The 15,991-nt window shown below is 43.9% G+C and overlaps 1 protein-coding gene across 1 annotated transcript in view; it reads right to left on the reverse strand.

Annotated features, from left to right (window-relative positions):
• Nucleotides 1-494: 494 nt before the first annotated feature.
• Nucleotides 495-15,991, reverse strand: part of LOC144169248 (uncharacterized) — a 29,262-nt gene continuing 13,765 nt past the window's right edge. The window contains exons 2-5 of the mRNA XM_077698306.1: nucleotides 15,814-15,965; nucleotides 7,478-7,545; nucleotides 7,071-7,157; nucleotides 495-1,873 (exon numbers count right to left, since the gene is read on the reverse strand). Coding sequence (XP_077554432.1) covers nucleotides 1,746-1,873; nucleotides 7,071-7,157; nucleotides 7,478-7,545; nucleotides 15,814-15,965 — 435 coding nt within the window. The 3' untranslated portion in view covers nucleotides 495-1,745. The remainder of the gene's footprint in view (nucleotides 1,874-7,070; nucleotides 7,158-7,477; nucleotides 7,546-15,813; nucleotides 15,966-15,991) is intronic.

Genomic DNA, 15,991 nt, shown 5'->3' on the forward strand with positions numbered 1-15,991 from the left:
CATGCGTCCTAGTCTAATTATTGGCACAGTGGCACTTCCCAGTCACCAAAGAAGAGCTAGAAAGAACCTGCGCGGGAGTTTCCTCTCACCACAACAATGTTCTCTGTGTCAATATTTAAAGCGTTACTTATGTGTCGGGCAAACGAATAAATCCCTTGGGTCTGTGCGCAGAAAACTCCAGCACGAATTCAATGGCCAAGCGATGAACAAAAACAGGTTGCAGAGGAGTTAGAAATGGAGATAGATTCACTGTGTTTAGAGGTGGCGGTGCTAGTCTTGCGTATACCGACACTGGCACAGGTAACGGCGCACCGGAAGGAGAGTACAGGAGTCTCTTGCTGCCACGCTCGCAGTGCTGAGGAACTGCGTGGCGCACAGCTCAAGTGACAACGGCTGCTTCGGGCGGTTGCAGTGCGGGCGGGGCAGCATACATATGGCCATCTTTAAAGCGCAACTCAGCTAATGCGAGTGAATGAGGACAACATACTTGCCGAACCAACGCCAACTTTTTATTACAAACAGCGTAACCGAGAATAGCAATTCGTTTATTAGAAATACTTTACCAATGTTTACAGACAACGATCCGGTTAGTTTTTATGTTACAGTCACCAAAAGTGCTGTTTAAAAATCATTTCTCAGAGAATTTTTGAAATTTTGATTTTGACATTTTTGAGGCCCGCAAGAGTAATTTCTACATCGGTTTTCGAAACAGTATTGGCTAGAAGCGTTCTGATGGCAAAAATGTTTTTAAAATGATCGCCCGATGATTCAGGCAAATCAACTTAGAAAAAAAAGATCGCATAAGAAAGAAACCCCAAAAAATGAGCCTTAACCAAACTGGTTTTGAAGGCTGTTACGACAATAATTGGAACACCTAAAATGTTTTTGCTGATTGGACCGCTGATCCGTGAGCGTTGAAATTTCAGACAAAGGTCGTATTTCGCGGTGTATTTTGTTTCACACCAAAAGTACGGCAGTACTTACCTGTTTATTGTGAAAATGAATAAAAGCAATTTTCGCATATGGGAAAATGGAGGTCGAGTTTGACATGCGAGCCAATGCAAGCGGGTCTTGGAATGACGCCCCACTCGGGGTATGTAGAGCGAAACGGACAATCTGGATTAACGGTACGCAAGAGCCAAATCAGGTAGCAGACGTTCAGAAAATCTCGCAGTTCATCGTTGCTAATAAACGTTGCATTTGTTTCCTTATCTGCTTTCACGGTTTCTGATTGTCTGCTATCTCATTTGGCTTCTTCCTACCGTGCAAGACACCAAATGAAGAATCAGATGATCACAAAACCTGCTTCAGATTTTCTGATCGTCTGCTACCCCATCTGGCTATTTTCTTCCGGTAAAAAAGCGAGTGATCCCCATCGTCCGTTTGAGTTTGCATACCCCCGGTGACGCCTTGGTTCAACAAACCGCTTGCACTGGCTCACACGTCAAAATCAGCCGCCATTTTTCCCATTGCGAAAATCCTTTTTATTTTTTTTCAACATAAACAGGTAAGTACGTCGCTGTTCCCGGTGTAACAAAAAATAGACCACAAAATGCGACAACCGTGTCAAGTTTGAGCGTGAACCGAGCAGCAGTTCTAACCCGAAAAATTTAAATTGTTCCAATTATTCTCGTAACACCCTGTACATGTATCAGCAAAGTTTGATTCTCTTGTCTGAATTCTGGGTTAAGCAATGTGTTTACTGAAACCAAAGTATCAAGAAGATTCACGGTAATAGCTTGATTCTATTGGTCGTCTTCGTAGCAGTTCTCGTCAAACACGAGCACTGAAAGCTCGCAGATGTCTTGAAATTGATCCATACAGCTTTGCGAAATGTTGTTCTTTACTTCTTTCGTTGTAAAGAGAATGCATTCTGTGAAAGAGAGCATGGCGCGTCAAAATACCGTAAGAGGATTGATACTACCTATTCATTCACAAATAGGTAATATCAATGTGGGCAAGGTGGCAAAAGTGGGCAAAACAGGGCAAGGCGGCAGCAGCTCGAGCACCATGCTCAATCTTTTTGTCTTCTTTACACAGATTGCCTGCTGCCTGGCCGGACCATGGTTCCACAATGTCACCACGCTGGAAACAACACGATCTACTGCTACGGCATCGACAGACTTTCCGAAAATTCGTGAGCACCTCACCGACGGGGTGCTTCTAAGCTATCATGCGCTACCCGTGCTTGATAGCATCGTTGGATTCGGCAGAACTTCAGCTGACGGTTTGCACGCCCCCCAAAGCAAGAACGTCACAACTGATCATCCAGTCACCGAGCGTCAGTGGCATGTGACGTCTTCCACTGCGGGTATAAAAGTCCTGGCTGCACCGTGCTTCACCAGTGGGCAAGGCGGCAGCAGCTCGAGCACCATGCTCAATCCTTTCGTCTTCTTTACACAGGTACGTTACCTAAACCATGCATACTGCGTGAGATCTGACGATCGTTTCTTGCTGCTGCTCACTTGCCCACCTGGTGTTGTGTCGCTATATTCGCATGCGTTGTATGATGTTTGCCGCCTGATTCTTACTGGTGATATCGGACTAAATCCTGGCCCTGGTTCTAAAAGTAAACCTCTCAAGGACTCAGATGGCCCCGCAACGCGATCTAGGACAAGTTCAAATACATCTTCGGAGGCGGCTACACTGTCTACTCCGTCAGCCCATGCTATACAAAACCTGCTCAAAAATACTACCATTTTGTCACTGCTTTCTCAGCTACTCACAAGACAAAATCAAATCGCTAGCGATATAAGGGACATAAAAACACAATTCAACGCAAGATTCGATAGGTTGGAATCACGGGTTGCTGCACTCGAGTCTGTGACAGCTGTCTGCGAGGGGAAAACTGCGTGCGAAGCCTTGCGCACTGAAGGTGCCTTGGCGAGTAAAACAATTGCGCAGCTCAGCCTCAAAATAGACGAGCTCGAAAATCAACCAGGCGAAATAATATTATCTTACACGGCTACCCAGAGGACGCCAGCGAGAATGGCGAATCTATACTGTCTAGTGTGTCTGTACTCTCAAGCAGAAAATGAAAATGAAAATGCCACGCGTAGAGCGCATACACAGATTAGGCAAACCGCGTGCAAGGCTGGCGCGTCCGATCATAATAAAACTCCTAAGTTTTATAGACAAGATGGCTCTCTTGAACAACGCCAAACATCTTAAAGGCTTCGATTTCAGCATTTCGGAAGGTTACTCTTTTAGAGTGCGATCTATCCGCAAGAAGTTATGGGACGCGACCTCCACTTTCTGCAATAATGGCTTCTCAGTTAAAATAGTGTATGACCATGTATTTATCGACAATGTTCGCTACAACTGGAACGACGCATCGAATGTTCTAGTTATGGCCTCTGGTTACCATAGCCGTGCTACAAATATCCTTGGGACTTCTCCGGAAGTTCCTTCACAGGGCGTATCGCCGCCCCTGAATGATTCCGGCAGTTCTAGTGCGGCTCAGTGTTGACTACCCCGTAGCTCTGCACCCAAACTATTATTAACCTTAACGCAAGAAGCATAACACGCAAATTCCCCGACTTCCTTTCTCTCGTTTCGACATATTTCCCACACATCATTGGTATGACTGAAACGTGGCTCTACGATGCTATATATGACTTTGAATTTACACCACCTGGATATGTCGTGGTTCGTGTCGATCGACGAATTGGCCGTGGCGGCGGTGTAGCCTTGCTCTTTCGGTCGGACTTAAGGTTCTCAGTCCTGCCTAGTCCTTCTGGCATTGAATCAATATGATGCAAACTTCACATCGACAAACTTCACATTGTAATTGGTGTCATATACCGCCCCCCGGATTCCTCCCTCGATATGTTTCACACTCTTAACGAGTTCGCAAACGCACACAACTTCAGCACCAGGCATCTTGTTCTTATGGGGGATTTTAACGCCCCTGGAGTTGACTGGCCTTCCTTGACTCACAACGGCCGCGACTCGCATATTTGTGGTGTATAAATTTTTCGTTACCCTTCGGGCTTACCCAGATCGTAACTGGCTACACCCGGCATAATGCACTCCTGGACTTGGTATTCGTAAGTTCAAATATGGTACATAACGTATATAAATGCGAAATTATCGATGGTATCTCGGATCACAAGGCAGTTCTAATTTCCATGCAGTGTTCGATTGCGAAACGGCAATTCGTGGTCACTTCCTTTCACGAATTTTAACCGTGCTGATGACGTTTCCATTCTCTACTGTTTAGCCGATAAATTTGAATCATTTTCAGCACTCGCCACACGCAACGATGTTGATGCTTTAGTTGGTTTCTTTGAACAGTGGTGAAAACTTGCACTCTGCAATTTGTACCAATAAAAACAAAAAAGAAAAATACTAACGTTCCCTGGATGAACCGTGGCATATTGCATCTTTCACGTAAGGTACGTAGGATGAGGCAGGCGAGGTCACGCCGTCCCTCTTATGATGACGGTAGATTTTTTCAGGCAAAGGAAGAACTCCGGATCAAAATAAACACCGCAAAAACCACTTTTTTCGAGTAGAACTTCCGACCCTATTATCTAATAACCCACGCAAGTCTTGGTCAACAATATTGCCCCGCGATGCCGCATCAGCGTCATTTTCCATTGGCAATGAAACCACCAATGATCCTGCGGAAATGTCCGAAGCTTTCAACAGGTTCTTTGAGTCTGTTTTCACTCGCGTCGACCTTGAAGTTCCTCTTTTTTATAGTACAAACCCATTCTTATCAGTACCGGATATTATTATTGGCGAAGAGGGGGTTCTCAACCTAATATTAAACCTAAACACTAAGAAATGCAAAGGTCCGGACGACATTCCCAATGCGTTCTTGGTCCGTTATTCCGTTTGGGCATCCAAATATCTTACTGTCATATTTCAGAAATCCCTTGAAACTGGCATAGTGCCTAGCTCATGGAAACTGGCAAACGTAATTCCCTTATTTAAGCCCGGAGAAAAGCATATTATTACTAACTATAGACCAATATCACTGACTTCCTACTCCTGTAAGCTACTGCAGCATATCATCTATAAACACATCGTGGAGCATTTAGAAAAACACAACTTATTATCTCAGTTTCAGCATGGACTTAGGCATGGTTTCAGCACGGTTACGCAATTAACAGAATTCGTTCACGAAATTTCTTCTTCACTTGATTCCGGAGAGCAGGTTGACGCATTTTCATCGATTTTTCCCAAGCATTCGACACGGTATCTCACACTAAGCTGATATGCAAACTAACGGCCATATTAAACAATCCTGTCTTGGTCAAGTGGATAGAAAACTTTCTTTCAGATGGCGCGCAATTTGTAGAATTTAATGGTTCCGTATCCAATAAATCTAACGTAACTTCTGGAGTTTGCCAGGGCTCGGTCCTTGGTCCACTGCTATTTCTGCTTTACATAAACGACCTGCCTGGTAACATCAAATCTAAAATCCGTTTTTATGCGGACGATTGCGTACTCTATGACACTATTAGCTCACCGCAATGTCACCAAAAACATAACGAGTCGTTTTCTATGTTTCGCGCGTGGTGTAAAACGTGGCAGATGACCGTAAATTTCCGAAAAACAGTATCTATGTCTTTTACTCACAAACGTTCCCTGTCTGATTTCACGTACTCATCCGCTGACATAAACCTTCAAAGAGTTTCAGAATATAAGTATCTTGGCATTATTTTCACAAGTAACCTATCCTGGTCGCAACACATCGAATATATATGTACAAAATCACTTAAGAAACTGGGTTATCTACGGCGCACACTCAGGCAAGCACCGAAAGACACCAAACTCCTGCTGTATAAACACTAATCCGACCGATACTCGACTACGCATGCACCGTGTGGAACCCTTACCGAAAAGGCGAAATTAACAAAATTGAAGCCGTTCAAAAAAAAAAAAAACATCCGATTCATCTGTCGCAGGTATGACTGTACTTTTTCACCAACCGGAGCCCTCGTATCTCTAGAGCTAACCACCTTAACTGCCCGTCGTGAAATAGAATCACTAACCTTTTTTCACCGCATCGTTCACTGTTCATATCGCCTGTCATCTAACAAATATGTCACATATGCAAACCCCACTCAGACCAGAAGCAATCACACCCTTAATGTTTCCCCGTATCATCCCCGCACAGACATGTTGAAATATAGCTTTTTTTCGCGAACAAATGAGCGTTGGAATTCGTTGCCTGGCAACGTGCGCTCCCTAGACTTGCGTGCATTTCCTGCTAAAATACAACTATTGTAAGCTACGCACATGTACCGCTTTGTTTCCTCTCCCCCTTTGTACGAGTGCACTTTTGTACTTAGATGTGTATATTAGGTCGATTTACTGTAACCCTTTACCATGCCGCTAAAACTGTATACTTCTTTCTACGTTGCGTATCGAACACCTGGTTTCGTCGTTGCCGTGTTTTCTTTCTTTCTTTTTGCTTTTGTTTCATTGTTGAACTTGTTCGAAGCATGGTTTTGTGCGATGTACCCACTCCTGCTATAGCACCAAGAGGGGCTGCAGTTAAAATAACTAAATAAATATATAAAAGATGCTGTAGAAATCAACATGGGCCTACTTCATTGCGTGTTCAAGCTGAACGTTCTTTTCTAGAAATGAGGACACGCAATAAAAGCGGCTGCATTGAACGTTTTCATTTCTTATACTTGTAATGCCAGTTGGTGTGTTTTTTGTGTGTGTGGGTTGTAAGAACTGTTGCCGCACCAATAAATACAATATCTAAACACCGCTAAAAATTTTCAAGGGACGGCATTTATGCCCCACTCAGTTGTCGGTGAATTTATCGAACTGACCTTGTAGGAAACACTTGCAACTAGGAGAAAACAGGCATACCAGTAAAGCACGGACGGCTGAGGGAAATGCATGAAATACAAGACAGCGGAAATCCTTCAGTTCTTTGTCAGTCTGCATTTCTTCGTGCAAGTGCAAGCTGCGTTCGTGCCCATTCTGGACACACTGGCGCTAACTTGCAATTTGCTCTCTGGATTTCTGCTATTTCCTGCTGTGATAGAAGTATGCTAATTTCCGAGTGTAGCTTGTGCATGCCTCATATGAAGTCTTACCTTGCCTGCCGTTGATAGGTGCTTCGAATACTGCACACGTAGCGTAGTCAGTGTATGAAAATCTGCTTATAAATGGGTGGTCCTCATCTGCGAGAAATGAAAATTACATGAGTACTGCGAGGATGGCAGTGCGTTAAAACAATGCGGCTTGTTTTCGAACTCGAGGCCAAAGGTCTTCTCTTTGACACATAAATAGCGAAAAGAAGTCAGCTGGTGTTTGTCTTGGTGTGTAAAGCCTTAATATTTGGTTGGGCACATACATAGTAAAGTGCTCATAATTGAAGGAAGTACGTATAGTGTGGCTATGCTTGTATAATTAAAATGCATCGAAATGAAATTCTTTTTGAAAAAAATGTGCCTACATCCAAGAATTTATATACTAAAATGAGATAATATTTGTTATTTACCATCGTCGATCGTAGTAACCAGTTGATCTGGTGTTTCTCCAGCTTTAAAATTCCACTTCAGGGCCTGCCTGTAAATAGCGAACATTACACATCAAGTGGTGCATAGAACATTTCGGAATTTTTTACAGCTGACCGCGAGTTAAGACGCAGTAAATATTGAGCAATAGTGCAGGATCCCCGAACGCGCCATAATAAAATCATTATCCTTTCCTCAATGTGCTTTCTCTTTCTTCTTTGCTATAACATAAGTAGGAGAGGTATCCAATGTTTTTGTTAGCCTTATTTATTTGGATCACGCGAAGTAGCCGTATCGCTGAACCTGTAGAACTAGACAAGGAGTGTCAAACTTGTTGTTCGTCAATTTCAAGTACTGATTGATTACAATAACGTTTATAATGGAACTTCGGGCCTTGTATTTGGTCAGCACACATATAATTCGCATTGCTCGCGTGCCCACAGTTGCGGAAACGCCGCACGATCACGCCTACCAGCATACGCCGCATGACGGGGATACTGTTGCACGCCAGCCAAAAGGTCATTGTGTACAAACGCACTCTGACGTTCGCCTAATGGATACTTCCATATTTACCCTCCCGAAGCTATTCTCGTATGTCTGACTACATGTGTCCGACATGATTTTTCAGTGAAACGCCAAACCCTTTTCTCTTGGTTTATATTCAGTTCCAGAAAACACGAAATTACCGTTGCGTAGGGATTTATTATTCGTGTTAAAATTTGGAGGCACTCGGTACAAATATAAACATTTTTTTTGTACTGAACGAGACACTTTGGAGCCAATGTGAACGTTCTTTGCCCTATTTATTGTTTTTAATCTTCCCCTATTTTTCGGCCCGAATTACATTTCGCGCTGAATGCAATAGCCTATGGATGACCGCCTTTTAGTTCGTAGCGTGCCGACAACAACGGCAGTCAAGCTCAATAGTTATTATCATCATTTGCACAAAAGTTTCCTTATCTTTCTATCGCAAAGGATCACAAAAACGGTGCTACCTTTACAAGAACTCACTACCATACTGCTGCAGGTGCTGCCTACAGGCCCACCACACCGACGTATGCCCCATGACTTACAATATTGCAGGCAAAAGGTACGGCGTCCAAGGCCCACCTTGCTAACGTTTCTGTAACCCCACGTGCAAACTCTTCCAACGCAATCAGCTCACCGACAGCAATGCCTGGACGCAGCGGTTTCGTGAACCTCAACTAAAATGGAGACTAAACGCTGTTCGCGCGGGACTTCTCGAGGGTGTCTATTGGTCCTGCGCTCGGCATGAATATCGGCCAGGGCCGACGGGAGCCGTTCCAAGCCGCCAAGTGAGAAGCAACGTTTCCAAACATAAAGGCGAAGATCGTACTGAGCCGAGCCGAGCAGGGCTTTTTTTTTTCTCCCGCTGTTCAGTCCCCGATATCCCAGTGCAGGGAATGTGATAAGCTACAAGAATAAATCAAGAGCACACATATTCGAGTTACAATCGTTTAAAGCTCTCATGACACCGCAAATTAAATTTGCCAACAACCATAATCCCTCTACACACGCCGTCACACCGTTGTAATCTATACACCGGACGCTATGCTTGGGAGCTTCACAAAAAACAATGAACCAAAAACGAAAACAAGAGTACAGTAGGCACCCCAAAATGAAGCAGCAAAAATCTCAAATATCATCGCCAATGAAAGTTTCCAATCCAATTCCGAGAAGCTCACAGAACTTGTGTGCATCCATTTTCAAACACTGACGACCCACTTTGGGAAAATGACTGATGAAGTCAAGCAGCTATCTTCGTATATGCAATGCACGCAGATAAAAATTGAGCGCCTCTATTTTAAACTGCCAACAGGAGCTAGACACCATTTCAGAAAATACAAGCTGCACCTTCAGCGAGATCCGACTAATACGACCACAAAAAACTTTGCAAACAACAATGACCGCTAACCCCCTAAAGGATGCAGTCCAGTCTACTAATTCGGCAATTAAATCGGCGCAGTTTAAACAAAAGAAAGGAAACCTCCAAAAATACGTATCCTCTCGAACAAACTACCCCCCTTCGACATCACAGTTGCACAGAAAATGAACCCAACTATCGAAATTCCAGATATAAAAATTGATCGATATATTAAATTAATGATTGATTCGTTGATTTATTGTGGGGTTTTTACGAGCTGACGCTAAAAAGATGATGAGACACGACGGCGTGGAGGACTCCGGATTAATTTTGACCATCTGGGGATCCTTAACGTATGCCGGAATCTCGAATACAAAGGTCTTTTTGCTGTTCATTTCCACCCCAAAAGCGGCAGCCGCGACCGGGAATTGAAACCACCTCCTTGTGCTCAGCCCAGATATAAAAAAAATATATCGGTGGAGACTGGCAAAGAGATATATAATCTCACCGAAAAAAACATCATAACTGTCCAACGTATAATATCGACAAAGACATGCAACACAATCTCACAAAGAAAACAAAGGACCAGCAAATATTTGTCCTCAATACTTACTGCAGCACGAAATGCAAGGCTCCAGGTTTATCCAACTCCGGCCCAGTTATCATAGTCGGGGAGTTTAATACAGAACATCAATTATGCGGCTACAACTGCCAAAACGAATGAGGCAGGGAGTTTTCAGAATCCTTGGAAAAAGAGAACCTTAGTTTTGCTGGCGATGTGAACGTACAAACGTACGAACGTGAATCACCACGAGCTTATCACAGAATGCATACACGGACCTAACGTTTACAGCTAATTCCCCACGCACTATCCAGCGTAACCACAAAAATAACCTCAAAAGCGATCACATAGTCATTTAAAAAACAGTGTAAGGGCCCAATTATCGAAAAAAATACGACAGGCACAGTTAACAAACTGGGGCGTCATCTGAAAGAAATGGCGCAATAACCCACATATACCCATCGTGGATATACAAAGACCGGAGGAAGACCTTGCTAGTGATGTAAGCGAGCAAACGAAAATGATCCCAACTCCCGACCAAATCCCAGCAGTGGTCAACTATCAACTACAACTCGTGAAAGCCAGGCGCAGCCTAATCTGAATATGGAAGTAACAGAGACACAACAGAAAACTCGGAATGCCGATTGACAATGTAAAGATTAAGGCAGCCAAATATGCTTCGCTTCTCTGCCGGGAAAACTTGCTGCACACGTGTGACAGCCTAAATTGAAGGCGTCATCATCAACATCAGCCTGTCTGCGCCAACTGCAATGCAAAGGCCTCTCCCATACATTTCCAATTATCCCTGACCTGTGCTAACTGCGACCAATTTTTCCCCGCAAACTGCTTGATCTCATCTGCTCATCTACCTTTCTGCACCCCCTGCCACGCTTTCCTTCTCTAGGGTTCACTCTATTACTCTTACAGACAAACCGTTATCTTGCCTTCGCATTACATGCGCTTCCACACCCCTTTCTTTTTCTTAATTTCTGCTAATATGTACTTAACACGCATCAGTTCCCTGACCCACTCCGCTCTCTTCTTTTAACTTAATGTTACACCTATCATCTTCAGTTCTATTGCCCGCTGATTCCTCCTCAATTTAAGCTGAACCCTTTTAAGAGCCTCGAAGTTTCTTCCCAGTTGGAGGGCACCGGTAAGATGCAGCTGTCGCAAACATTCTTCTTCGGGAACAATGGTATGGAGCCGTTTATTTTTTGAGAATGCCTGTCGAATGCAGTCCACCCCATTCCTATTCTTATAGTTATCCCTGCCTCATGGTTTGGATCCGGGGTCACTACTTGTCCTAAGTAGACATTAACAGACTCCGGCGAGAGGGCTTGGTTGAAGGCGAGAAGGCCCTCTATTGGGCAAGCAGCAGGCCGAATTCGACAAGGGACCTCGAACCAGGATGATGATCATAAAGCGCTGTGCGTCCAAAACTATAATGGGCTGATGATGAAATGGTGAAATAAGAAGACAAAGAAGATGCGCTAATGGTTAATAAATGGAGGGAAAACCCTAAAGGAAGCTCGGTGCTTATAGTTATTCAGTAGCGATTACAATATAATGGCTTACCACTTCCACGGCCTCACCACCTTTTTTAAACTGCTGTGCTTCGACGAGGCTATTGAGCGTTATTTTTGTTTTCTGCATATTAATTTTCATATTAGGTGGAATGCTTAGGTCCTGAAAAATAGAAAACTTCTCCGGTTTATTATTTTACCTACGAAAAGCTGCGCCGAAAAAAGCAAGGCCATGCAAACCATCCTGGACCATAACCCAGGCTGTACAGGTGACCTGATAAAATTTCTTAAAACAAAGTACTTCCCAGCCTGCCCAAAATAACCCCACCGCGTATACACGGGTTTATCCTACCTTACGCTCGACTAGCAAACAACTCCGGCTCAGCTGCGACGGCCGTGCTCAAAGTCTGTCCATATACATCACCAGGAATCAATAAGGTCACCAGTAAAGCCCTCGCCAATCTAGACGAAAGTCCCATCTTTGATTTAGTGAATTGCATGAATGATTGCTGCTCCTCGGGTATGTTCCCGATCGCATGCATTGAAGGTGGCCGAGAAGAGACTCTTACGCAAGAAAGGCTAGACGCTGATCGTCCACACCATTTCACAAAGTTTTTTTCACGCATCGGAAAATGCTGAAACACGCGTACAAACGTACGTAGGAACACCTTAAAACTTGCCAAACAAGATGTTCAATTTCTTCCCGCGCTTCTCGACACACGACATCCTCCTGCATCGAAAGAATGTCATATTCCAGGCTTCCAGCAATACCACACTTGAAGCGCATACTTTCACTGTACCTCAAAGGGGAATTTGAATACGTAGCCCATGCCTTCACTCTCACGAACCTCGGCTACTTTGGCGTACGGGGAAAGAAAGTATTTTATACTTCATCAAAGACAAAATTCCGTAGTTCTGGTTGGAGACCTCTGGTCTGGAAATATTTCTTCTGGGAAGAGGGGAACTCTGCAAGGAGCGGTGTTGTTCTCGTTATAGTTCAACATTGCCCTGATTAATCTCCCATTGAAGCTGGCTGAAATCCCAGATACCGATAACGGAATTTATGCTGACGACATCCCGATATGCAATCACAAGGAATCGACAGGAATTGCGCAAGACCGCCTAAAACAGGCCGCCAACGTAGTCCAGGCCTATACAAAAAGAGGCTCAGGAAAAAACTGCGTCCCCCAAAAATCCTAGGTATGACTCATGCAAGAGAGGCCACGCGACACTGCCGTGGACATAATCATTACACTGCAGGGACATACACACTCCCTTTCTCGACTATTAGGATCCGTGGCCTGACTCATCAAGAAAAGTGCAAAAATAACCAGCACATCCAAAAAATGAACGAACCTCACACTAACACGTAAGACGTGAAGGTAGCGAAGCTGTACGCAAGCTTCACGACCATCACTACCTCACTACCCACCTCACAGCGCGAAGCGCACTCCCTGTCATTACTCCAGAAGACGCCACATACTCCAGCGCCTAGGCTATGAAGCCCTATATACCTTTAAAACGACGTCGGAAATTCCACTAGACATACGATCAAGGTGTACAATCCCCCACTAGCATTCTCTCAAACATGTAGAAAATGACCAGCCAGGGCCCAAGCCATCGATAAATCGCCCGGAGACTCTAGCTCGAGAGGGTACACGGATGAAGCGGACTACGCGCGAGCGTCCGCCGAAAGTGCCATCGTTGCAACCCCCCCTGCACCCTCCACGTGGAAGAAACAGCGATCGTGTTAACAATACCGCATACTGAAGCAATTCCAATCATCACCGGCTCCCAGAAGTCGTGTGGTACTTAGGTAGCGGGAAAAACATCCAAAAAATTTCGGCCACCTCCAAAATTCTTCGATCCGAAGGCTAAGGAAACAGCGAAGCTGGTGGTCCCTACTAGCGTTAACTTGGCTTTTCTTGTGTGGGCCCGTTCTTAAGAGATGGATAGTAATAAACCGAAGCTTTCTCTATACAAACTGAGTTGGATAAAAGTGCACAGTCCACCGTCCTAAAATCCAAACTACCAACGTCTGAAGGCAAAGTTCACTTCAACACAGCCAAATTCCAAAGCCAACATCCGCGCTACTATACTAGCCCACAAGAGATGATGTGCGCTGGGAATGCAATGATAACGCAATGGGATTGACGCAGAATTTATACTGCGAGTACCTCATGTGCGATTCCACCTCCGGGAACTGTTTTTATTCGTGAGTGCGCACTCTCACTACCTGCTGGTGGGCCCCGTGCCTCCTTGCCACTTTCTGTCGAACTTCTTGGCCTAGCGGATTTTTAACTAAAAATTTCGCTCGGGGCAGTAGAGGGAGGAAAAAATGCGGGGCCACGAAAAGGAAGTGACACCTGTTATTGTTAGTAAGTCATAGGTGTAGATAATTAGTTGCCCAAAATTTCTGAAAACAAAAAAATAATAAGAAAAACAAACAAATTAAAAGAAAATTTCCAAAAACAATCGGGCCAATTAAAAAATAATAATCTTATACAGCTCCCCCATAAACGAAAGAATCAACAAAAAATTCCGCAAAATAGCCTTCAATGCCCGCAAAATACCCATGGCAAAAATGGCGAACCCTGTAATGCCCTGCATTTCAATAAAAATGCGAAAATGGCGACAACAACAGGTGTAATCGTTATTATAGAGTAAATGGAAATAATTGGTCGGGCAGAATTTTGGAAAACCACAAAGTAAGAAAAAGATAATATTTTTAGTAAAATGATCAGACAAAACCTAACATTTGCGTCTGGTAGATCTCTTCCAAAAACCGAGAGACAGAGAGCGAGAGAGAGAGAGAGAGAGAGAGAGAGAATGCCCTTTAATGTAAACTGGTGAGGTCAGCCCTGCTAGGGACAGGGCTTGCTACATCAGAAGGGGGGTGATTACGTTGATGAGTGGTGCATATCAGACATAAGGGTTGCAGCAGGAAGAAGAAGAACATGAAGCGTTAAAAAAAAAAGAAGGTCAAGAAAAACAAGAGAATGCTGCCAACAGAGTCCGGACATAAAAATACAATTGAAAAGAAAATCGTTAATGAAAACGCTGAAACAAAATAATAAGTAAACGACGGGAAAAAAAGTAACAACACCAACCCAAGAAAAATAAATAGATGAACGCCACAGTGCAAAAGAGAAGATATCGTGACACACTTGCTCTGTCTCTGATCTAGAGAGATTTGTCCAGTTCAGTCTCTCGTAGGAACTGAAAATGAAAAAGTTGGAGACTGCCTCCATGACGTACACGAGAGAGGGAGCTCGCTGCAGTTTTTCCCGCAGCCGCGTATCGAGGGCAGACACACAGCAAGTGATTTACAGTCTCGCGCACACCGCAAGTCCTGCACAGGGGGAATCTTCCCAACCAATCTTAAACTTAAAACTCAGAGTAAACGCCACATTCAGGCGCAGTCGGTGCAGAACTCCTTCACACCGCTTGTTGAGGCCGCGTGGACAACGGAAGTCACAGCGCGGGCCAAAAACCGAGGAAGAAGCACAACATTATGCAAAAGAACATTAAAATAAGAATAAAAATAGCGTAGAAGGTCTAACTCTGCAGTACGCGTTGTATTTTCAAAATAAAAACAAAATTAGCTAAGAAAAGGCAACTTATTACAATAATGATATAAATGTACATCATTGCGAAAAATTCACAATGATAAACTTGAAAAGAATACAATAATGCAACGCTTTTTGCTACTCGTTTTAGACAAGCGGCATAAGAATTCTACGCTAAACTAGACAATTCTGTCAACTTCTGGAGTTTTTTTCTCTACAACAGCGGTTTGTTCAGCGCTTTGTTCAGCTGAACGAAATACGGATAACTTAGCGTACTTTGGAAAGCACAATTGCATGATACTGAGAAAATGTAACATTGGAAAATCCCACAGCTCCGCTTTATGCTACGCAAACGCCGTGAAAACTAGGTAGTGTGAGGAAATATGCGTGATATCTCTGTTCGTGATCCAGATCGGTAACTTTTTAGTCATTACGTTTCAAGGCTTTCGCTTACATACGCAATTTTGTCCTGTGGGCAATGTATAAAATATTTTATATGGTAAAATGCAATGTCATCAGACGTAAATGCTGGAACCATCATCGGTTAAAACTCCAATATATGCGTGACATCGGGGTAGGTGGCGGGGCAATATGCCCCTGCCGGTTGTGTTAAGGGCTTAATTGATTGCAGTGGACGTTTAAATATAGAACACTTATGTGAATCGACCTATGCACACCTACTCGCTAGGTCTGTTAATAATTTCCGACATTGACAACTTGCCTATACCGCAGTCAAAATGGAGACGCAATGTGATGAAGAAGGTAAGATTGAGCTCACCTCTGTGAGCTACCAGGCCTGCCAAACTCGAATAGAAAGGTTGTTGTACGAGCGTTCTTATCAAGCTCGGTGCGCTTTAAAACCAAGCAGTCGAGGTCCCCATCGAGATCTTGGTCGTAAATAGCCATGCCGTACGTGTGCATTTCGAGAACCTGAAACAAATATTATATGGTGTTAC

This window comes from Haemaphysalis longicornis, unplaced genomic scaffold (assembly GCF_048455015.1).
Source record: "Haemaphysalis longicornis isolate Haplotype H1 unplaced genomic scaffold, Haemaphysalis longicornis Haplotype H1 scaffold_2, whole genome shotgun sequence".
NCBI lineage: Eukaryota > Metazoa > Arthropoda > Arachnida > Ixodida > Ixodidae > Haemaphysalis > Haemaphysalis longicornis.